The 25333-nt window shown below is 42.0% G+C and overlaps 1 protein-coding gene across 1 annotated transcript in view; it reads right to left on the reverse strand.

The window, feature by feature from the left end:
* The window catches only part of SYNE2 (spectrin repeat containing nuclear envelope protein 2), a 280671-nt gene that overhangs the window by 147450 nt on the left and 107888 nt on the right, over positions 1–25333 (reverse strand). Inside the window, exons 42-52 of the mRNA XM_075065745.1 lie at positions 24355–24524; positions 21539–21851; positions 20263–20430; positions 16110–16463; positions 13996–14130; positions 9267–9422; positions 7469–7734; positions 3982–6103; positions 2499–2821; positions 1689–1833; positions 359–574 (exon numbers count right to left, since the gene is read on the reverse strand). Coding sequence (XP_074921846.1) covers positions 359–574; positions 1689–1833; positions 2499–2821; positions 3982–6103; positions 7469–7734; positions 9267–9422; positions 13996–14130; positions 16110–16463; positions 20263–20430; positions 21539–21851; positions 24355–24524 — 4368 coding nt within the window. The remainder of the gene's footprint in view (positions 1–358; positions 575–1688; positions 1834–2498; positions 2822–3981; positions 6104–7468; positions 7735–9266; positions 9423–13995; positions 14131–16109; positions 16464–20262; positions 20431–21538; positions 21852–24354; positions 24525–25333) is intronic.

A 25333-nucleotide genomic window follows, 5' to 3' on the forward strand; every position in this document is an offset into this window, starting at 1 on the left:
TCACACTAACAGCAATGGGAGCTCAGTGTGTGGACTGAGAGCTCAGGGCTTGATCCTACAGGGCACTGAGCACTTTAGTTCTGATCCAACAAAGCACATAAACACATGCATAGTTCAAACCCAGAGTGTAGCCCGACTGAATTCAGCAGTTCAGTCTACAAATATCTCCAGTGTTTACATTAAGAAAAGGTTATAGATAATGGGACAGTCAGCTGGTGTAAACTGACATATCTCCACTGACTTCAGGGGAATTATACTGATTTTCACCAGCCAAAGATTTGGCCCTGTAATCTTTTTTAAGCATCCTGTTTTGCTATGGTTGTTCCCAAAATATTCTACAATCTGTTAAGCCACTCACTTCTTCATTGACAAATTTCCATTCCTGTTTTAGCTCCTCGCAGTTAATCTCCCATTCTTTTGCAGCCTCGAGCAAACCAAGCCACTTTCCCCACAGTGCTGGTACAATCCTGACAAGCGTGCAGTCACTTCCTTTGTACATCATGCTCAGGTCTCTTGAGTCCCGTCTCAATGCCATTAGATCCTCTTCAGCCGAAAGAAGGTTAGAGACCAAAACCTTGATACAAATAATAAGCAGAACAATATTGCGTATCAGGATATCTAATAAAACAATTAATTCATGATTAGTCTTCTGGGTTAAACAAGAGATACTTTGTTATCTGATGCCTAGATACTATATCGATGAGCCAAGTTTATATCGAAAAATGTAAAATAGACCAGGGTAAACTAGACAGACAGAGAGAATCTGGGCAAGAGTTTGGAATATATAACAATGGAAATCCTATTTGCTTATACAGTATCTGCTACAGAGCACCTGCCTCACCACCTTTTACTTTACCCTCATAGCGGCTTGATTGGTAATAGCCACCTAGCTAAGGTTCAACATCTCTAACTTCCCCAAAAAGAAACCAATCCACCTGAGATTTCATATGCCACATCTCATTTTGAGTAAAGTTTTTCTGGTAGTTTTAAAAAAGCTCAAAAAGAGAATGTTAACATTATTGGGGGAAATCTTGGCTCCATTTAAGACAATGGCAAAACTTCCACTGATCTTCCTGGGGCTAGGATTTCACCCCCGCATTTAAGAAGGTTCCTTATGTTTGACTTTTTGAACACTCTCCTTTTTTGGGATCTTTGTTTTGTTGGTCCTGCAGAAAAATGCCTTTTACCAAGGATGAAGGCTGGCTGGTTGTTTTTGTTTTCTGGGGGATTTTTTGACAGGAGGAGTAATTATTGGGGAATTACAGATATAAAATATAAAAAGCCTGCAATGGGGTGTACAATACAACAGTAGGCCAGAAAAGGAATAAACTAGGGATTCTTTAACACAGGGATGTGAACAGAAGGCAGGGGAAGAGCCTTAGGGAGGAAGGAGGGAAGAAGCAGTGATCTCTCTCCCCCTTCTGGGTCTAGATCCCAATCAAGACGCATGGAGGAACTTGTGCTAAAAATAACACATTTGCATGGATACAAAAGTATCTGAAACACATACAAAGTTCATTTGATAAACACTATGATATACACATCATATATGGCCCGTTTAAACCTAACCTCAGGAAAACACAGGCCTACCACCTCTACTTCTACTCTTTGTGTTTCAAGACCTAATGAGCCTGTTTGGATCATTGTTTTGTACAGGGGTTTTGTAGCTACTTTAGAGTCACACTTACCTTGCTTTGTTCCAAGTGCTCCAGAGCTTCCTTGTAAGACCTTGGAATTTGGGACAAAGATTGTCCAAGAATCTTTTCCAGTTCATTAAGATTAGCACATACCTTCTCTTTGATTTTTGTGTAGCTTTTGTATTTTTCAAAGCGTCTATGAAACACAATTAGTAAACTATTCAGACTTTACCATAGTTCCTCCTTGCCACAATTTTAATGCACAATGTAATAATAAATGTCACAAACAAACGGATCGGAACAAATACATCGTTTAAAGCAATACTTGCCGAATATTTTAGGTTTGTTCCCAGAGTTGCTTTTCATATTATTATTGACATAATCAAAGACATTAGATCACAAGTAAAGAATTAAACAAACAAAAAAAGCAAAAAGATAAAATGAGCTTTTGGTACATGTATCTGAGGGCCAGGAGCACAAGACACTGTGATCTGCATGTTGATTTTGCCTTGACTATCTCCAGTTACTAGAATGGTCTGTGAAAGGGGCATGTTAGGCTAACTGCTGTACCAGGGGCGAAGCCTCGGATTATGGAGATGCTCTGTCTCCCTGTTTGATCCCTGCACCAGACCCAGTGCTGGCTGATATACTTATTTGAATATATTCAAAGCAAATGCTTTATACATTAATTTAAATATGCCTAGTAATTTTCACACATTAGAATAGCATCTGGGAACCGCAGGTATTTCACAAAGCCCTTTTTATTAAACTACAAGGATCCATCACAGTAAAAACAAGATTCCACTTTTACTGTCAATCATCTTCCTTGTATCATTGCCTGCATAGATCACTTAAACCTACCTCTGCAGATCAGTTCTCTTTCTTTGCGCCTTCTCCCTCAGTACTGAATTCTTAGTGACTAGCTCACTTAAAGTATTTTTCAGTTGTGGTTTGGCTCTTGGTTTAATTACGTTTTCCAGTTTGGAGGTCAGATCCTCTATGTCGGCCTTTGCAGATTCAAATTTTTCTTGTTTCCAATGTAGAATTTGGCAGGACTCTTCTAGGCTACCAAGGTCAACTTTTGCTGAGAGAATTCTGGCTTCGTATTCAGCGAGGAGATCCACAGCCCTTTGGACGGCTTTGGTATAAAGCTTAACATTCTCATGAGCTTCATCTATGGCATTCTGAAAGCATTTAAGAGACAAAAAGATCAATCAAGAAAAACTGTAGGACACAATGGATTGCAAAACGGCCATTTCAGAGAAATGACATAAGTCGGCCTGGCAGGTGATGCTCTCAGAGGCCACTGGGGGTATGTCTACGTGGGGATGAAAAACCCATAGCTGGCCTGGGTCAGCTGGCTTGGACTCACAGGGCTCAGGCGCCAGGGCTTAAAAAATGCTGTGTAGAGCTCTGGGACTCTGCGAGGATGGAGGGCCCTAGAGCTCATGCTCTAGCCTGAGCCCAAACATCTACACAGCAATTTTTAGCCCCATGAGCCCTAGTCAGCTGACCCGGATGAGCTGGGGATATGCCGCAGGGCTTTTATCTCAGTGTAGACGTACCATGGGACACAGTCAAGAAGCATGGTAAGTACACTACACTTTTGCACCAGCAAGTCATAGCAGAGTGTTGCAATCTTAGAATGACTGATCACACTCACAGTTGCAAGGTGAGTACTGAAATTTCAGCTATTGCCAAAGTACTGTGGGTTGGGGGTGGTAGGGAGCAGGGCTATGTTAACAGAAACTGCATTCCTGACTAAGGAGTGGATGGAAGCCCTAGAACCCTCATACAGACTTGGGCAGGTGAGGATACCTGTGCATATTACCCTTAGTAATGTCCATAAAGCAAAGGAAAGCCCACATGTGTATACTCAGGGCTGCTTTCATCTACCCAAAGGGGCTATAATCCATTGCCAGATCTCACTTTTCTGTGACCTCTCCCAATCCCCTCCACACACTCAAATATATGTGGCTGGGGATTCCCCCAAGCCAGGGAAATGACAAGCAGGGTGGATATGGCAGCTTTCTGCTCCCTGTGTGCCACTGGAATGGTGCAAAAGAAGTGCAGCAGGCCAGAGAATCTGGCACTGTTTGATTATAATAAGTTCAAACACAAATAATTTCTTTGTTCATTGGCATCATGATCTAAAAAGTAACCAGTAATCCAACCACTCCTGAGATGGCAATGAAGACTTCAGTCTAATTCAGTTACTTGACTTAATAGAGTATCTACAAGTCATGAAACTATTAACACTGTAGTAAGGAGGATACTCCTGGACAGCTAATCAAGACTTACAAAAGGATGTACAATCTTATTTACTCTTCCTAAAGATACTTACTACACGGGAAGCAATATCTGTCCTCAGCTGTATTTCAAGATCTTCCAGTTCATCTAATTTCACTTCCGTACCAGCAATAAAATAAGATTTTTCTTCTTGCTTTTCTCTCTCTTTACCCATTAGATCTTTCAGGGCACAAAATTCTGCTTGCACTCTGTCTTGTATTGCTTCACAATGCATCTTTTCATACTGAATTTTTTTCATTTCCAAGTCCACCAGAAGAGGCTGCTGAAACTCAGATTTAATCTGCTTTATGGTATGTAATGTGTGTTCCAATTTGCTCTGGAAATCTTGTTTATTTACACACTCTGCCTGAAGATCCACTATCATGTTATGGAAAAATTGATGCAACCCATCAATATCTTCCTCCAGTCTCTTTATCTGCTGTGTCTTAGCCTCTTTGAGTGATACATCAAAGACTTCATTTATATTTAATTGATTTACTGCCTCCTGGATTAAGTACCTGATTTGTTGAACTTTGTGGCACAAAATTTGTGCTGATATAATATTAGTTTCTATGGAAGAGCCAGGGCTATTTGTTAGTATGCCAGCTTCGTTCTTTATACTGGATGTCATGGCCTGAATTTCATTTTGCAATGCTTGATGCCTGTCATATTCTAAAACAAAGTTGTCAAAGCATTTAATCTTCCCTTCAAGTTTATTTTTAATTTCAAGAAATAGAGTTTGCAATTCATCATGGTGTGAAGTATCCCAATTTAGCCTTATAAAGTCAAATATTTCCTTGTACTTTGTTATTTGTAACAAACTAGACTGAACAGCTAAGGTTCTCTCTTTAAGCACACCGAGTTTATCCTTAACTTCCTCTTTTACACTTAATATTTCCTCTCTCTCCAGTTTCAATACATCACACCATAGATCATTAAGCTCCTGATGCAATGAAGTTATTCTTTCAGAGAAATCTGTGTAGACAGCTATCTTTTTTTCCACAGTTTGGCATCTATTCTGGATTAATTTCTGTATTTTCCTGGCTCTATTCTTAAGGCATCTTAATTGGTCAGTTACAAATAATTGTTCGAATATGTTTAGCTCCCCATGTGAGTGCTCACTCTCTTGGAGATGTGATGAGACGAGACCTTCCATCCCCTGTATTTCCTTTGAAAGCTCCTTTAAAATGACATGTAAATCGCGTAGCTCAGAGGATGTGATTGTTTGATTTATGTCGGGAATGGTCAGTGTCTCAGCACTTTGAAGCTGTCTGTGAACCCTTTCTATGTCTGCAATAAGCCTCTGCCTTTTTTCCAGTTCGAATTCTAGCTGTTGTAATCTTTGAGCTGATTTTAAAACAAGTGCTTGGTATGAATTCTGTAATTCTTGTAAAAGGGCGCTCAGGTCAGTAACTTCCTCTGGATTCAAATCAGGAATGATACACTGGGTCTCATCAGCCAGTGACACAATAGTAGACTCTTTGTCTACAGTTGCACTGTTCACAGCCTTACAATTTCTGATCTGTATTTTAATATCATCTGGGAAAAGTGCTGCCTTCTGATCAAGAGAAAACAATGAATCTTTGACCCATGATATATTCTCTTTCATCCTTTTTGTGATTTCATATTTCTTGGGATCAGAACTAAGGATCTGAACATCCTCCTGAGGAGTTTGGTGCTCCAATACTTCCAACTGATTTTGCAAATCATTTATTGAATTTTCCAAAGTTTTCTTTTCTTCCTCACTCCAAATCCTTTTCATCTGCAGCTCAGTTCTTCTTTTTAACAAAGAAACATTGTGTTTAATGGCTTGTAGCTCTGAGGTCCAAAATACTGGACAACTGTTTTTTCGTCCATCTGGGGAACTCAACTCAGCTTGTAAATGCTGCTGGTGCTCTATCAACTTTTGAATGTCCTGTGCTTTGTTCATGAGAAGGTTAAATTCGTCAATTTCTGACACAAGTTGATAATGTTTCTTTTGCACTGATTGCTCTACGTGTTCCCACCATCGATCAAGTTGTTTCACCTGGCTTTCTGTTAATTCCTTATCTATGCATGTCAGATACCTAGATAAATTATCTTGTTCAGTTTTCAGCTTGTTTAAAATGTCTCTCTCCTTCTGCACTGAATCCATACATTTTTTAATTTTCTCCAGAACTATGTTGCTCATAGGGTCCCTGTCAATAAAATTATCAAGATTTAAAACAATCTTCCAGAATTAGAATTATCAGACACATTTTTAAATGATAATTCTGCTGTATACCCACCAACCAGAAAATTATTCACTCACAAAAGTAATCAATATACGTTTTCATTTTTAAAGATTTTCTTATCCTAGTAAGTTTATACTTTTTACAGTATACAGTTATTTCCCACGTAATTCCAGGAAGAGTTGACTATCCTTTCCAATTGCTGCAATAACAGTAACTTCCAGTGTACGAACTACACAAGAATAATATTCACTAACATAATGTGTGCAGTTCTTTAGAAGAGTTATCTTGTAGTCCACTTTTAAAGCTAAACAAAAAGTAAACTTCAATAACAATATTAAATCAGTTGTGGGTAAATTAACACTGTTGTATAGTAACTTCCATTGTAAAAATGAATGTAAAAGTTTGGAATCAATTATAAGATTCCCATTTATTGAGACTGTATCAATCTATTTGATTAAATCAATAAGACTTTTGCTCCTAAGACTGCTTTTGAAAATTCTACCTTAAATCCATTTAATAGTTTATATTTTAATTCAATTCTGTGCAACCACTTAAATATAAACAAATAATTCCATAAGTAATTTTTAAAGTGTTTTCAAATAAACCGGCTCATTATTATGATTTATAGGTTAGTTCCATACCTTGAAGGCTAATTTGAAAAACATACTAAATATGAACGTGTACTGGTTATCTTTAGCTTAGTACTGGCAGAGTTCATTCTGACTACAAAAAATAACACTTTCCCTATCAATGAAAGTTAATTTGCAGAATATGAAAATATTTCAGTAAACAGCAAATGGGTACCTGATCTCTTAATGTGTCAGATTTTTTAAAATAATACCTTTTGCCTCCTATTTTTGTCATTTGTTAACAAAGAAAGATGGCGTTCTATTCTGTATCTGCAATGACTTTGGAAAAAAATATTGTAATAATACAGCACTTAGATTTTAAGTTTGGCAAGGTTAGGACCATCTGTTTGTTATGTGTCTGTAAAGCACGTAACTCAGTGAGACTGGGATCTCTAGATGCTAGCATAGCAAAAAGTAATAAAAAATAATAATAGTTTTCATCGCCATTGTTACTGAAGTGCTTTAGATGCAATGTAATGTTATTACCAATATACTAATGTACTTGGACTACACCAATTTTTGCTCTGTCCTTATATAACTTCAGTTAAATCGATACAATGCCATATTCAGATTTCAGTTATACCACTGCATACCTAGAGTAACTCCATTTGGATCTCTGTTATTTCAGTGTAACTGATGTAAAGCAACCTAAGTAAGTGTGGTCCCCACAGAGTAAACTAAAAAAGTTCCTTGTACTTACGTTTTTATGTTTTCTTTTTCTATTGATAAACTTGTCATTGAAGACTGAACAGCAGACAGATTTTCCTGGTAATCATTAACTAGATGATAATGGTGTTGCTTAACCTTCTTAATGGCTTCCAATTCTTGAAGCAACCTGTCCCAGCAAAAAACCATATATTCTGTACTTTGCAGGTTTGATGTATTTATTTCTGTTGTGCTGGGTGACAACTCTTGCCTCAGAGACAAAGCTGTGGCTCTCTGTTTTTCCAGTTCAGTATATAAATTCTACAGTCACATCCACAAACAGTGAAAAAAGAAAGATAATTAAAGAGAATTTTCACCATTTTTACTTCCTACTGTCTTTACAAAATATGGTTAAAATTGCAGATTTGTGTACACATGAACACACATGCATGCTCAGTTAAATGTGACCATACACACAGATGCACATAGGCACATGCGTGTACATACATACGTAATCACACATATATGTACAGTTGCACATCAGCAGACAAGCATAAAACAGGTATATTTGTATGCAAAGACAAACATTTACAGACATAGTTTATGCAGATGGATTTACACAAACCATGTTTTCACATGGCTGATCATAGAAATGTAGGGGTAGAAGGGACCTCGAGAGGTCATCAAATCCAGCCCATTGCGCTGAGGTTAGACCAAGTAGACCGAAACCATCTCTGACAGAGGTTTGTCCAATAATTTATTAAAAACCTCCAATGGAGATTCCACAACTTCCATTGGAAGCCCATGCCAGAACTTAAGTACCCTTACAGTTAGAAAATTTTTCCTAATATCTAGTTTAAATTGCCCTTGCTGCAAATTAAGCCCAATATTTTTTGTGGCTATGGAGAACAATTAATCACCGTACTCTATAAAATAGCTCTTTATATAGTTGAAGACTGTTATCAGGGCTTTTCTCAAGACTCAATATGCCCACTTTTTTCAACCTTTCCTCTTAGGTCAGGTTTTCTAAACCTTTCATCATTTTTGTTGCTCTCCACTGGACTCTCCCCAATTTGTCCACACCCTAACTAAATTGTGGTACCCAGAATTGGACACAGCACTGCAATTCAGACCTTGCCAAGTGCCGAATAGAGCCGGACAATTACTTCCCATGTCTTACACATGACACTCTTATTAATACACCCCAGAATTATATTACCCTTTTTCGTAACTCCATCAGGTTGCTGGCTTATAGCCAATTTGTGATCCACTATAAACCCCAGGTCCTTTTCAGTGGTATTACTGCCTAGCAAGTTAGTCCTCATTTTGTAGTTGTGCATTTGATTTTTCCTTCCTAAGTGAAGTACTTGAACTGAATTTTATCTTGCTGATATCAGACCAATTCTCTAATTTGTCCAAGTTGTTTTGAGTTCTAATCCTGTCCTCCAAAATGCTAGCAACACCTCCCAGCTTGGTGTCACCTGCAAATTTTATAAGTATATTCTCCACTCTGTTATCTAAGTTATTAAATGAAAATATTGAATAGTTCTGGACCCTTGACGGACCCCGGCAAAACCCCACTAGAGACACATGCTCAGTTTGACAGCAAACCATTGATAACTACTCTTTGAGTACAGTCTTTCACCCAGTTCTGCACTCACTTTATAGTAATTTCATCTAGATCACATTTCCCTAGTTTGCTTAAAGGATGTCATGTGGGACTGTGTCATCAGTCCAATGTAAAATGAGACTATATGCAACAGTTTAATAGTTCTGTGATTAGCTACATTATACCACATTGAATAAACTCAGCTATGTAATTAGTGAGGGAATGAGTTTTGCTGGTTCCATACCTCTATCTCTTTTAATTGCTCATTTAGTAACATAACATCCAATTCTGCAGTTTGATTTTTCAGCTCAGCGACCTTTTGTTCCTCACCAATATATTCAGCATTTGCTTGGGCTTCAGGAAGAATCTGTTTCTGGAAAACCATTTCCATATTTGAACCCTGGAATGTAAAACAGGATTTTTCATTCTGCAATATACATAACAATGTAGCATCTCTACTTTTATTTTTTCTACTTAGCCGCATGTGTTATGGATATGCCCAAATTCTGCCACTCTTCCTCCACAGCATCTCTACAACCCATTCTTTTCTTTCTGTCCCTGCTGCTAAAATTCTCATACAGACCCTTGTCCTCTCCTGCCTGGATTATCTCAGCCTGCCTTTTTATGGTCTCCCGGGTCATTCACTAACACAGTTCATACAAGTGCTAAGATGTTGCCCATCATTCGGATCATGTCATCAACACTTTGAATTCCACCCCAGCTCATCCTCCTCCAATGCATCTTCTTCCGGCTGTTTATCACTGTCTTCAAAGTCCTGCTTAACTCACTCCCACCCTACTCATCTGCTTGTTTCACTTTGCTCCCAAGCCCCCTTTGTTTAGCAGTGATGCCAGCCTCAGCACATCATTTGTTTCCTTTGTCATAACCATCTCCATGCTCCCTATACATGGAATGCTCTTTCTTGACCATTTGCAAGGTCACTATTCGCTCCATGAGCTGACTGATAATGACAAGTATTTGTGAATAGTCTATATATTGCGACTGATAGGGAGGATGGTCTTGTTATTAAGGCATTGGACAGGGAAAGGGGTTTAATTCATGGTGCTGCCACCAACTCCTTGTATGACCTTGGGCAAACCACTTAAATCTCTCTATGCCTCAATTCCCCATCTGTAAAATGGAGATAATACTACTTCCCTTCCCCAACCCTTTATTTAGACTGTAAGCTCTTCGGGGCAGGCTGTCTCTGACTACGAGTATGTACAGAACCTAGCACAATGACGCCTGGTATCAGTGGGAGGTTCCGGGTGGCGCCATAATATAAATAATAATACAAATATCTGTTGTCAGCACAACACTGTATTACTATAAGGTGTCCAAGTATCACCTTGGCCATCTGGTTTATCTGTTGTACCACCACCCACAACCCTCTGTCTGTCTCTGCTTATACTGTGAGCTCCTCAGGGCAGGGACCGTGCCATCTGTTCAGTTTGGAAAGTACCTTGCATGTAAGCTGCTATCGGAAATAAATAACAACAACAACAACAACAAACACTCTTCTTGTTACCTTTTCACTGTGAACCAAATATATCCAGTCAGGAAAATTAAATAACCAGGGAACTTTTCCATTTACCCTAACTACACAGCTACAGCAACTGTATCTACTAGACAGAAACACCAGGTTTCATCTTAAGAGGCCCTGAAGGACCATGAAATTGAAGAAAATGAAAAAAATCAGCTGGCTGTTGGAGAGGAAGTAGGAAGACAGCATCATCAGACGGAACGTAAGTCACAAACATGAAGAAACAAGTGAAATGAAAGTAGGGAAAATGCAGGGTGGTATTATATGGTGTACATTTCTCTTCATATGTATGTGGGGTTTCAGGCGCTACATATGCTGAGGCCCAGCCTAACACAGACAGACAAGGGAGTAATTCCTCTCCCTCAAATCTCCCCTGCACAGCAGAGTTAGTGCTCCCAACATTGCTGTGTTACGAAAAAGAAAGAAACAAGTAATCAAAAAGCCTTAATCAGACATGCTGACTAATAATTACAGTATTTCAAATGACAAGGTGGTGAACCCTACAATTACAAGTAAATGAGGCAAACGCAACTACGACTCGTAAAAGATTACACCGGGCAAGGTTATGGTAAGGAAGATGATTTACATGAAGAAGCAGAACTGTAATTTTGTCATAACAAATGTTTTGAAAAATTGCGGTTAGTGATGGATTAGCTCTCTTCTCCAGACTTACACATTTTACATTGCTTTATATGTGGGATGCACTAGCTTCCTGTCGAAGTGCTGGTTTTGAGCTATAAAGCCCCACCTGGTCTGGTTCTTGGATACATATGGTAAAAGACTACACTTCTCTTCCTATGTACCAGTCTAATGTTTGAGATTGACTGATGCCCTTCTGTACCCTCGCTGAGTAGAATCCTGTGGGACACAAGGCAAAGTATTCTCAGAGAATGGCCCCCAGCCCTGGAATTTGCCTTGTTTTGGTCCAACAAGCCTCTGCATATAGTGAGGCATTTTCTGGAAGTGGATTCAACAGGGAGTTCTGCTCAGTTTTATTTCTGTTTGAATGAAATTTGAGCTAGATAGTGAGCTTATGACTTGGAGTAAGAAGCAGTGCATTTTTGCACAGCCTCAGGAGCAGCCAGGAGAGAAAGTCACAATCTCTCTCCCAGCTCCCCAGCTGCTCCAAGGAAGGAACAAAACTGCACTGGTCCATACATCCGCCAACACATCTGTTGCAGCAAATACACTGCCTCAAGGGCAGTGTGGGGGTGAGGTCAGAACCAAGACTTCACACAATCCTGCCCCATTCCATTCCCCTGCATGGTGGGAGAACGTGTAAGCTCTGCTTCCACTCCAATGCTGCTACCCAGGATACAGATAGCCAGCACAAGGGAGTATGGGGCGACTTACACACCCTTATTCCTTTGCTCCAGCACAAAGCACAAGCCACAATCTGGCCCTTGGTCATTACAGGTTTTTGTAATCAAACTCTGGTTATTGTACAGTTACAGTAGTAGATATTAATTACATCTGGCCAGACACTACACAAAGAGCACATGTTTTTATAAATTGAAACACAGATATACATATTAGCGGGGTAAAATGCTAAAAGAACATCACAGGTGTAGACATTTCCAGCGTCAAGTGGCTTGCAACACAGCATTGTCAGCAAATCACTTCAAGGCCACCCACACGGATGAAATAAATCAATCCACATGTATTTCGAGTATATAGGATAAATTCTCATTTTCATTATCATGGACTTAAGAGACATAAATCCCCACACATCGAGGCGAGAATACATCAGTGTAACTGAATGGGATGTTTATTGCTATCATTCCCTCTGTAACTAAACTTTAAACATGTATTTTTTATGATTCCGCTGACCCTTAGTACCTTGAGTACAATTACCTCCTCTTTTTGATCAATTGCCTTTGTCATTTCATTATCATCACACAGAGTAGTAGGAAACATTTTCAGCTGTGCTCCACTTCCTCGCATGCTACCCTGTTCAGTCACCACCAGCATCCCTATATTGTGCTTCTCCTGGTTTGTTTGCTTTAAAAGTTTACTATTAGTAAAGAGCTACATGCTGACACCAATATTCACAGAGTAGTGTCCTACTCCACTGTGGTCCCACTAAAGTCAGTGGAACTGCTCGTGGAGGAAGGTCCTTGCTCTTAACCCATAGTCAAAGCGTCAAAATTTGCTCTTAAATGATTATTTAGAGTCAAGATGTACGGTATTTATTAAACTGAGCTTTAGCCTATAAAGACATGCAGCAGAGCCACCCAAAGGGGAGGGAAGCTAGCAGGACACCCGGATGATGTGAACTCAGTGTCTGCAGCAGCACCTGCCAGTCACCAGGCAGCAAAGGAGTGCAGCTGTGCCATGGCAGAGACACCAGATTGGCTAAGGCAGTCAGGTGGCATGCTCTTAAACCCAACAGCTGCAGAGAATCAGCAGCTGTTCACTGCACATGCCTCTGGATTTTCTACCTCGGCGTACGTGCCTCACTGCAAGCCCTGCTCCTGCCTTGCTGTAGCCTAGACCCTGCCCTGAACCCAGCCTTTCTCCAGTCCGGTCCCAGCCCTGCTCCTGTCTTCCTTGACTCCATTTAATCCGGTTCTGACCTTCAGCTTGGATTCCCGGCTCTGACTCTGTACCAGCCCTTGGCTTTGGCATTCAGACACTGACTATAGTTCTAATCTTGGGCCCTGGCTCCCAAGCCTGAACCCTGCTCTGACAGCCAGCGACTGTGGAAAATCAATAGAAAGGCCTAAATCTATGTGTAGGACAATCTAATGGTGAAAGGGGCAGTAGCTACCTATTCATAAATCAAGTTGTGCCCTGAAAGCATTTTAAACAATCTAGACGCCTGGTTCTAGAAAAGTAACTCAGACCTTGATTCTGTAAGCGGATCCCATAGAAGCTCAGCAAAGGCATGAGCGTCCACCTGTGCAAATCTGCTTGTCGAATCAGGACCTTAATTTCTACCAAAAAAATTACGTCATTATTCCCACAACTTCTAGTATTTGTACCACAACTTCTCCTTAAAGGTACCTGACAATCCTACAGCCATAGTCGTGGTCCTTCTTCCTTCTCCTAGAGGTATCTGTATTTCTGGTTTCCACAACGTTTTGATGGTCTTTTCTCTGCCTCAGTTTTACCCATGGGCTGGGAGACAGTTTTAACGGTGGTTCTTTGAGTGGTCTCTTCACATTCCACCTTTGAAATCAAGGCACCTGTGCCTTGAGCCAACCTGCACCACTGGCACATTGTGTGCAGGTGAACAAGCAGATGTCACATCAAAGAACTCCGACTATAGACAGGTAACCTTTATTTCCCCAAACAATAGTGCATGTCCCACTGTGATCCACACACATTACTGTTTCTTTTTTTATTCTTGACATCATGACATTTAAAGCTAAACACACATACTTTACCACACACCTTAACCTTTAATTAGAACTTATTTCTCTGTTACCTGAGCTCTTTGCTCTTGTGTGTTCTTGCTCTGATGTGAATCTTTTAGAGGATGGTCTGCCAATAATCTGCTTTCTTCAGAATGTAGATTATTTTGTTGTTCTTTCTCTGCTACATTTCCATTTAAACATTGACCCTAACAGAACCAGTAAAAAAAACAATATTTAAAATGAAAAATATTAACCTGTGAAACATAATCTACAGAAAGCGGTAAAAAATATCCTTGTAATGTGAGGTTGGCACAAAGGAAGTAGAAACCTGTTGGCTTTAAAAGCCGTCTCTTATTTTGTTATAAAACTACTACAAAAGAAGCTGTTTAGGATTTACTGTCAAACAACGGTCACAGCATGTTTTTCTTTTACCATTTCCTCTCCTCACTCTCCTTGAAACTCCTGACCCAAATATTCAATCTGATTATATAAAAGACAGAAACCGAAGCAGGAACTGATGATTGATGTTGTGATGTTGCACTCTATATGATTTTATGAAAATATGCTAATGTGAATATAATGTAACTGGAATATGCTTCATGCAAAAGGTCTCTTGTAAGGTATCATACAAAGCTTATAATCTATTGAGTGTGGTCACCCTATTTGTATAAATGTATCACTCTTGTATCTAAAACTAGAAATATGAAATATAACTCTGAGGTACTACTGTAGTTATGCAAAGTGTGAGCCATTAATGGTGATTTAGAATCTTGATGGCTCCCATCAACCAGGACAACTGACTGTGGATGGCTCTTTTTGCAGGCAAGCCTTCCTGTGAGTCAGGCTGGGAGGAATGAAGGCTTGGAGTCTTACAGTGACATGTGATCATGTCACCTGAACTGGAATCCATCTTTATCCTGGTGCTTTTCCATTTAGAAGGATGGGTGGGAACCCACAGAGGGACAAAGGATTCTCACCTTGTAAAAAAGATATATAAGGGGGTGGAACAGAACAAAGGGGGCTGCAATCATGAGAAATCCCGTAGCTACCATCTGAGCTGGAACAAGAGCTATACCAGGGGAAAGGATTGTGCCCAGACTAGGAAGGTGTCCAGTCTGTGATAGAAGCTTATTGAAACATCTCTGAGAATGAGATTTTATCTGCGTTCAGCTTTCTTACTGCATTAGGCTTAGACTTGCATGTTTTATTTCATTTTGCTTAGTAATTCACTTTGGTTTGTCTTATTGTTTGGAACCACTTAAATCTTATTTTCTGTATTTAATAAAATCACTTTTTACTTATTAATTAACCCAGAGAATACATTAATATTGGGGGTAGGGGGACAGCTGTGCATATCTCTCTATCAGAGTTATAGAGAGCGAACAATTTATGAGTTTACCCTGTATAAGCTTTATACAGGGTAAAACGGATTTATTTGAGGTTTGGATCCCACTGGGGGTTGAGTACCTGAGTGCTGGAGATAGGAGCATTTCTTAAACTGTTTTCAGTTAAACCTGCAGCGTTTGGGGGACGTGGTTTAGACCTGGGTCTAGGCTTGTAGCAGGGCCAACTCTAGCCATTTCGCTGCCCCAAGCACAGCGGCACACCGTGGGGGGCACTCTGCCGCTCGCCGGTCCCACAGCTCCGGTGGACCTCCCGCAGGCGTCCCTGCAGATGCTCCACCGGAGACGCGGGACCAGCGGACCCTCCGCAGGCACGTCTGCGGGAGGTCCACCGGAACCGCCTGCCGCCCTCCTGGCAACTGGCAGAGCGCCCCCCGCGGCATGCCACCCCAAGCACGCGCTTGAAGTGCTGGGGCCTGGAGCTGGCCCTGGTTTGTAGCACACTAGCATGTCTGGCTCACACCAGGCAGGGCACTGAAGTCCCAAGCTGCCAGGGAAAACGGGCTCAAAGGTGGTCTCAGCACATCAGTTGGCAGTTCCCAAAGGGGGTTTCTGTGATGCAATCCGTCACAGATGTTTTAAACAGAGAGTGTGTATCATGCTATTGTAATGTGCTGAACAGGTTTGGAGAATTTTTTTACATGCTTTGGTTTATAATTGTGCAATTAATGGAAAGTTGTATTAGGAAACTGAAAAGGTGCAATTAATTACATGCTTTTGAGAGACTGATGCCTCTTCGCCCAGAATTTCTCATTCTGGTTGTCATAAACACACATACTTACGTTATTTAGTTTCCAGCATTCTTCCAGCTCTTCTGTTCTGCTGTTCTCTTCAACAGCAGTGAGAATATCAGAAAAGACCTGCTTCTCTCTCTTTATCATTGTATCTGCCTCATCCTGCATCTTTATTTCATCAGCAAATGCATACTTTGACTCAGGGGTGTCACTGAGAACATTCTCACCCTCTTGCTTGACATTTTTAAGTCTGTCCTTCCAATTCCTCTGTTTACACTGAAGTGTTTCCATTTCATCCTTAGTAATCTTCTGTTCTGCCAAAGAGGTGTTTTGTTCAACAGATTCTGCTAAAGCCAAAATCTTCTTTAATGTGTCTTCACATTGACTAAGAGGTGCCTGTTCCTTTAAATGAGATGAAAACATTTTTTATTGAAAAGTGTCTTCACTCAATTTACCCAATGTTAAGAAGACATTTGTAATAATAAATAATAATAATAATAGCTGTATACAGTGAATTACTAAAATCATTAACTTTTGTCATGAAAGGCAACTTATGCTGCAAGACTCATGAAATATTCATGTAAGCCTGCCTACCTGACAGCTTCAGAAAGTCAAATACTGCAACTGTATTTTTAAAGACAGCTGGATGCTTTTGTGATCAGGAACAACATCTGCAACTATATAAATTAGTGGAACAATCACATTTTATGCCTCAGGGCATATGCTGAACTTGGCAAGGTTTAAGGAGGAAGTCTCCTTCCTCCCCACACCTCTGTTATGTACTGCATTTAACAACCTCTTAGAGGGACAATGAGGGAGTTAACTTTCTTCTGAAGCAACAGGAATTCCCCGGTGTTGGAGTCAGGGTGTCTAACTTGACAGACCAATGGTCTGAGCTGGTATGTCATCCTTCAATATCTTTCTACACTCAATGACAACACTGATATTCCTTTGAAGCATATTTTCACAGAATCAAAATACCAGGTTTTTAATAAAGATTTAATATTCAGACTGGCTCATCCAATTGTCTAGTCTGTCTCAAACCGAGCTACTCTATCCAGACAGTCTGCATTCAGAACACTGGCTAATTTAGACACAACAGCCATATGTTTGAGAATCACTCTCTTCCTTGTGCCCACTGAACAGAAGCTGAGTTTTGGAAACTGTCATAACTATAAAGGGAAGGGAACAGCCCTCCTGTGTACAATACTATAAAATACCTCCTGGCTAGAGACACCAAAATCCTTTTACCTGTAAAGGGTTAAGAAGCTCAGGCTGAAGGATTTTGGTGTCTCTGGACACCTGAGCTTCTTAAACCTTTACAGGTAAAAGGATTTTGGTGTCTCTGGTCAGGAGGGATTTTATAGTATTGTACACAGGAGGGCTGTTCCCTTCCCTTTATAGTTATGACAGAAACCTAAATGATCTAGGGCCCAAGTCTGCTTCCAGTAATGCCAACAGAAAAAGTCCCTTGATTCCATTTGGAGCATGGTCATAAATGCAGTTACCTCAGAAAAGGTACATCACCAGAGGTGAAAGTAAGCCGGTACGGGCTGGTACCGAGGACCGGTAAGAAAAGGTGCAGTAGCATACCAGCAAGAAAATGGAGTGTTCTCTCCCTCTCTGACTCCTCCTCCTGGCTCCAGCAATATTGAAGGTTCGGGGGCTTGGCTCCACAAATGTTCAGGGCCAGGTCTCCCCCCGACCCCACCGATTGCTTCCCCTGAGTGTGCCCCGGCCCCCCTTTGCTGCCCCCATGCACCTCCCTGGGTCCCGGACCTGTCTCTCTCCTGAAGATCCATGCTGCCTGCATGCATTAAGTGCTGCCACAGGGTCCTAGTGCCCGCCTTCCCCTACTGCTAGGGCAGGCTGCCCTTCCCCCTCAGACCCTTTCATTTTCCGGCGGGACCCTCCACCAGTACAGCCGCCCCCCCGCTTGCAGTCACTGCTCTTGTCCCATGCTGGGCAAGGGGTAGCCCCATCCCCCACCCCCAATGAGGCTACAGTGAGGGGCAGCAGCAGGGGAGGAGGCGCACATGTGATGGCAGTCCCCCCCCCCCCCGCCCGACATGGCACCCACCACAGGGGAGGTGAGGGGGATTCCTGGACCTGAGAGGGGCCCTAGGAGCACATGCAGTGACAGTGATGGGGGTGAGTGTGCTGCTGGAGGGGAGAAGGGGGTCCCTACCCCAGAGCTCGCTGTTGCCGGCAGGGAGAGGGCCGGGGAGAGTCCTCCTCTCTGGCTCCAGTCCAAGGGCAGCCTGCCTGCCCCGAAACTCATCCCCATTCCTGCCCCACCCCAGAGCCCACACCCCCAGCCACAGCCTTCATCCTCCCGCACCCCAACCCTCTGTCCTAGCCCTGAGCCTCTCCAACACCCCAAACTCCTCATCTCCAGCCCCAGCCCAAGTCCTCATCCCCATGCACTCTACCCCTCTGCCTCAGCCCTGAGTCCCCTCCCACACCCCAAACCCCTCATCCCCAGCCACACCCCAAATCCATGCCCAGCCTCACCCCACAGCCCTCACCCCTGAAACCCCTCCCTCCGCACCCCTTCCCATCCCCAAACTCCCTCCCAGAGCCTGCACCCCTCCTGCACCCCAGTCCCCTGCCCTGGCCCACAGCCTGCACGCCAGACCTCCTCCCCCACCCAAACTCCCTCCCAGAGCCTTGGGCAGGTGGGGGGTGGAGTTTGGAGGGGGCAGAGTTTGGGCAGGGGCAGGTTCTGGGTGTTAGGGGGCTTATTCCTTCACCTTCTCACTTCCCTGGTCCTTCTCGCATGAACAGAGAGCAACAATACCCTAAGTCCAAAGGCGCAAACAATTTTTCGATGTTTATTGGGGTGAACTTTCAGCAAGCATGATTCCAGTTTCCTTCCTAAGTGTCCCCCTTCCCAGCTCTGACACCACAGAGCCTTGCCTGTGTCCCTGTTCCTGTTCCCATCCCGTTCCCATTTCTTCCTTTAGCAAAACATGATCCCAATTTCCCCAGTCCCTGTTCCCATTCCCCCCGCCTTTCTGATTGACTGCAGACTATATAGTAAAACCTGTGTTTTGCTTAGTTATTCCTTAACCAATTATTTTGCTGAAATTTAATTAACCAATCCTAACACACTGTAACATGGTTATTTAACCAATTATATTTTACCACCTTCATTGGTTTACACCCAACAAAATTAATTATACAGCACACAGAAACAGTAGTTTTAATTCTTTCTTTTCTACCTCTATAACTAGCTAAGTAATAAGAATACACCTAAATTCTTAAAGTATAGGCCTTTGCAAACATGCCTGAATATCTATATCCTAACTCTGGGCACCACCAAAATTTCTACAAACGTGCCACCCCTGCAGGCAAGAGCTGGTGCACCATACCGGGGTGGACCAGCTTCCTGAGGCAGCAATTTAAAGGACTGGAGACCAGAGTCCTTTAAATTGCTGTCAGAGCCCTGCTGCCAGAGCCCTGGGGCAGCGGCAGTGGGGCTCGGGTGGCAATTTAAAGGGTCCAGGGCTTCTGCCGCCGCTACCGCCCCAGGCCCTTTAAATCGCCACTGGAGCCCCATTGCCGCTACCCCAGGGCTCCGCGGACAATTTAAAGAGCGTGGGATGGTAAAGGCAATGGGAGCCCTGAGCCCTTTAAACAGCCACCGGAGCCCTGCTGCCGCTACTCCAGGGCTCCAGCAGTAGGGCTCTGGAGATGATTTAAAGGGCTCTGGAGGGTAGCGGCAGCTGGAGCCCCGGGGCTCCATTGGCAATTTAATGGGCTCGGGACTCCGCTGCAGTACAGCAGCTAGAGCCCCGGGCCTTTTAAATCACCCCCAAACCCCAGGGCTCACAGCCACCTCTGCAGCTGGGAGCTCAGGGAGTGATTTAAAGGACTTGGGGCTTCCAGCTGCTGCTACCACAGCCCGAGCCCCAGGCCCTTTAAATCCTGATGTAAAGGACCTGGGGATTTAAAGGTCTTGCCTCTTCTGGTGGAGGCCACACCCCTCCTCAAGACTCTGGAGTAACCAGCAAGTCCTTTAAGTTAACTTTCACCCCTGTACATCACCCACACTTTACATTTTGGAGGGGGTGGGGTGGTCTAGCCAACTGGATTAATATAATTAACTCTCTTCCCTTATAAACACAGTACTGTCTTGAAGCTCTGCGATCCTGCGGCAGGGATCCATTAACAACAGTATCGAAAAAATGCATCATACCTGCAATTTCAACTGCTGCTGTTTCTCAGCTGCTGGCTTTTCCACTGAGGTATCAGTACAATGACAAAGCTCCGCTGATAGTCTCTTCAGCGTGCTACTCAAGGCTGCCAATGTATCCTGGAACCCCTGGTGTTCTTGACCATGACCTTCCAGTGCCTGCATAGAGTTCTAGAAGCCAAGCAGTTTCTACAGTTAGTGCAGCGCTACCTCATTCAAAACACAGTACATATGGGTGGATTCTTACAGAAGAGTTTAAATAGCATGCTAGGGAATTAAAGTGTTTAGAAATTAAAAAGGTTGCCAGTTATTTGCATCTAAAACTAATGGCAACTATACTTCACAATGATCAAACAAACAGACAGATCCATCCCTTGGACAGTTGTATCCCTCCCATCACTGTGTTGTAAAAAAACCACAGTCTTAAATGTAGTTGTACGAAAATCCCTGTTTGTTATTCTCCTTCCCATAATCACTTGTCTATCTTTAGAATGTAAGCTCCTCTGGCCAGGGGTTGTCCCTTCTTGAATGTCTGGGAAGTATCTAGCCCATTGTGGGCACCACCATAAACAAACAATAAACAGGATGTGGAGAACATGCCCAGGGAGACCGCACTGCACAGCTATGCTCCTCAGAGGAGCCATCTTCTGAAGGAACATGAAGGATGTTGGGAGAGAGAACATCAGGGTAGGTGCAGAGGCAAAGCCAGCAGATCAACACCTATGTGGAACCAACAGCTAACCCTCATCCTCCTGCATGAGGGAGGAGGACACAACAGCAGTGAAGGCTACAGTAACTCTGCAGGAACAGATTAGTAAACGGCCTCTTTCTCCTCTTCTTTGCACTTTGTAACCATTTACCCCTGTACCAATAGATGCAAAATGCTAATGTTCTGATTTGTTGTTTGTCAGTATTTCACACTCACCAGCCCCCACTTTGTGTAATCATTTACTCCTGGGCAAAGCGCAAAGCAGTAGAGGATCAAAACCTTAAGTGGTTCCCCCTTCCACTCTGTGGCGTGGGGAAGGATTCTGTAGTACCAATATGCAGAGGAACTCACCACTAACAACTATTTCAGCTTTGCCCAGTGGAGAAGATTTGGCTTTAATTATTTCACTACAGGAAACTAGTAAAGAAGTTCACTTCAGAGTGTCCTCACTTTGTACCACAACATTCTGATCTGATAGCTTAATGAGATAACAAGCAAATAATGAGAACTTTAAATAATTTGGTATACTAAAACTAATAATATGATAAGGCAATATGGCATGATTCCAACCTGCAACTGGCTGAGCAGACTTTCATGCAGATATTTTAGTTCTATCCGTGATTCTTCCATGAAGCAGGAATCCTCAATGCAATCCCGTAGATAATCTCCTTGGCTTTTTAATTCATTTAATAGGAACATTAAACCTTCTGCTTTCTGCAGGAGTTTTATATAACTTGTTAACTGAGTTTGTTTCTCCTGCAAACCAGCCTGAACATCAAAACCTAATTCCTGCTGCTGCTTCTTCAGTTCAGTCAGCACTAATCTCAAATCTTCTTTGCTTTGCATGTATTGTTTGCTTTGAAGTTGAATCTGTTCTTGGTGGCTTGAAGAAGGGGGCGGAAAACAGAAATAGAATTCAAGGATTTTGTATTATTTGTTTAGAAATATTAAACTGCAGACATTAAATCATTAGATCCAATTATAATCATGAGGTTTACTCTTTGAGTTGTAAATTACCCATAAATAGTAAGGCAGGAATTTTCATAGGGGCATAAGGGAGTATAGCATCCAAATATCATTACATTTCAGTGGTGGTTGAGTGCTTAAATCCCTTAGGCTCCTTTTAAATCTCAGCCTATGAAAACACAGTTGTTAAAATCTGAGACTTGCTGCTCATGCTGTATATTCTTTGCTTCTCATTCCAATTCAAGTTTTATTTTTAACTACTAAGTTAAACCTACTGTCTTTATGACCCTTTTGTTGAAGGGTTCTTGAAAAATGTAATATACTGTAGAAAATACATGTATTACCTTTTCATGATCATGAAAAGGATTTAAATACTGTGAAAAACAGGCAACTGTAATTACTCATACAAAAGGGAGCAGCACACTCACATTTTCCTGTATGTTCATACATTCAGTGGGTACGTAAATATATTTTGCAGATGGAACTTATGTGCCAATAATTGAAAATATGACCCTATTATGAACAGATCAAAATAAACAGATGTAGCTAAATCCAGAGTAACATTATTAATTTAATGTAAAACAGTGACTAGAATCCAGAAAAGAAAAGAATTCTTCTTGAAATGTGCCCACTGCAACCTTTATGTGAGTGGGTCTGTGTCTGGCTAGGTGGAAGACGAAATGCATTGCCCCTTTAAGGACTCTTTGCAACAGGGGGGAGAGAAAGAGGAAAGCTTACAGGGAAGGGCACAATGCACTTGGGGTGAGGTCAAGGTCACTGCATTGCCCTTCCCGCTCACTGGAAGAGTGGAAGGGCTATTTACACCCCATAGAGCCACGGAGATGCCCTCTTTACCAGGATTGGGCTGGAAGAATCCCTTCTGGGAGCTGAGTAAGAGGAGTTGGGGGCTCCTCCATCTCATTAGCAGGGAGTTGACCCCCTTTCCTTTTCCTGACCTCCTTTAAGGGAGCTGGGGTGGGGTGCAGGGGCTCCTACATTTGGATCAGCAGGGACATGACCCCTTCCTCCCTGCACTCTACAACTTGCTGCCTGGTACTCCCAGATATTATAAGTGAATAAACATGCAACCTAATTAAACCACATCCATGGCCTTCTGTCTTCTAGCATGGACACATACTGTATGTTTCAATTCATGTGATATAAACGAGAAGAATCTCTTGCAGAGTTAGAACAAACTGGTTTCTAACAGGGTAACTTGCCCCATGGGCCAGAGAATCTGGGGCTAAACTAACCCTGATTACAGGATGAGCCCCACCTGAGTGGAACCAGGTAATTCCCTATAAAGGGCAGCAGGTGGCTGTAGTGAAGGGGAGATGCTCAGAGAGTACAGAGACTGCTAGGGGGTTGCTGGCTTGAGCAACGCCTGGGATTTGAGAATAAGACTTCAGGCAGAAAGGGCTCTGAGTGTCCTGCTACGGCAGGCGACCCTGGGCAAGCAAGAAAAGAGTACAAAATCTCTCTAGATGAGGAAGCCTCAGAGTAGGAAAAGAAATGTTTGGCTGGGGGACATAATTATAACTAATTGAGTTATTTTCTGTGAATAAACCCAGTTTCCAAGCAGGGGTATTTTTGACCTCAGAAAAATGTGTAGAGTCTGTCTAAGGAGTTATTTGAGGGAGAAATTATTAGCCATGCACTGCAGAGGCACTCCTAGCCATGGAGGGGCCCTCAGTAAGCAGTCACATCACTACATGGTCTTTAAAAACTTTGTGCTGCTAGTGACACACAGATTTCCTTAAAAAGAACAGGAGTACTTGTGGCACCTTAGAGACTAACAAATTTATTTGAGCATAACCTTTTGGGGGCTTCAGCCCACTTCACAATGACGCCCACGAAAGCTTATGCTCAAATAAATTTGTTAGTCTCTAAGGTGCCACAAGTACTCCTGTTCTTTTTGTGGATACAGACTAACACGGCTGCTGCTCTGAAACAGATTTCCTTAAATCCTAAGATTGATTCTGACAGTGTAAATCTGTTATAAGGCCAGATCATGGCTGGCCCTGGATCGGTTGCAAGGGCACATGGAACAGCTACCATCTCAATGGGAACAAAGAAGGCACTAGGTTAGTGCTGCCAACAGCTATTCCAAAACTAGGGTTGGATAAACAACTCCTCTCTGCATTGCCAACTCCATCCTGGGCTGCCAGAGAAATTCTGGCTGAGCTGGCCAAAACCTTTCTACTAAGGGTTTCTGCTGTTCCTCCTCATACCCCATACTCATGGCCACAATATGTCCCATCATGAATAGTGCAGAAATTCAAACATTTTTCTAGTTGTCATTTTCATGTCCTGCCAAAACAAAGAGCATAGAAACTATATACTGTGCAAAGCAGGAAGAGGAATTGATAGCCGTAGTAGGTCAAGCTATAGTACTGGTCTCTTTGTAAGCTCCATGGTACCTTAGATATTCGGTGGCTAAATGAACAGTGCACTCCCATCGATTCTGGAGATCAGAAATAGTCTGCTGAATGGCGGGGTCCTTCACTCCTTCAGTACTTGTTAAGATTTTGCCCAGCGCTCTGATGTTTTGCATTTTAGCATCTCCCTTATCTTTGAGAAAAACTATTTCCTGCATTAAACAAAAGAGCAGAAGCAGAACATGTAACATACTTTATTCATTTACTTGTAGTTATTCTAACAAAGGGTATCACCTGCAAAAGGTTTTATTCTTTGTCTACTGTTGTTGAACAAAAACAATCATCACTTCTATGTCCTACATAATTGATATCAATAAATGGATGGATAATCCAGTTTAAATGTTAGCATTCCAAAATGTACCTAAGATTTTTTAACACACACATTCCCTAATACTTCTATAGACCAGTGGTTTTCAACCAGGGGTTCGCATACCCCTCAGGATACGCAGATGTCTTCCAAGGGTACATCAACTCAGGTAGATATTTGTGTAGTTTTTCAACAGGCTACATAAAAAGCATCAGCAACGTCAGTACAAATTAAAATTTTATACAGACAATGACTTGCTGATGCTGCTCTATATACTATACACTAAAATGTAAGTACAATATTTATATTCCAATTGATTTATTTTATAATTGTCTGGCAAAAATGAGAAAGTAAGCAATTTTTCAGTAATAGTGTGCTGTGACACTTTTGTATTTTGATGTCTGATTTTGTAAGCAAGTAGTTGTTAAGTGAGGTGTAACTTGGGTGATCACAAGACAAATCAGACTCCTGAAAGGCATACAGTAGTCTGGAAACGTTGAGAACTACTGCTATAGAAGAACAAAACACCAATATCATTCTGATAAAATAAAGCAAAAATTTGCTTCAGATACTATGAGTGAGAGCCTAACATCCACTCCAGCCCCTTTAAGCTGTGTATAAAGGCCAAAGCACCATAAAGACCCATTTCTTGCT

The sequence above is a fragment of the Chelonoidis abingdonii genome, chromosome 4 (assembly GCF_003597395.2).
Source record: "Chelonoidis abingdonii isolate Lonesome George chromosome 4, CheloAbing_2.0, whole genome shotgun sequence".
Taxonomy (NCBI): Eukaryota; Metazoa; Chordata; order Testudines; family Testudinidae; genus Chelonoidis; species Chelonoidis abingdonii.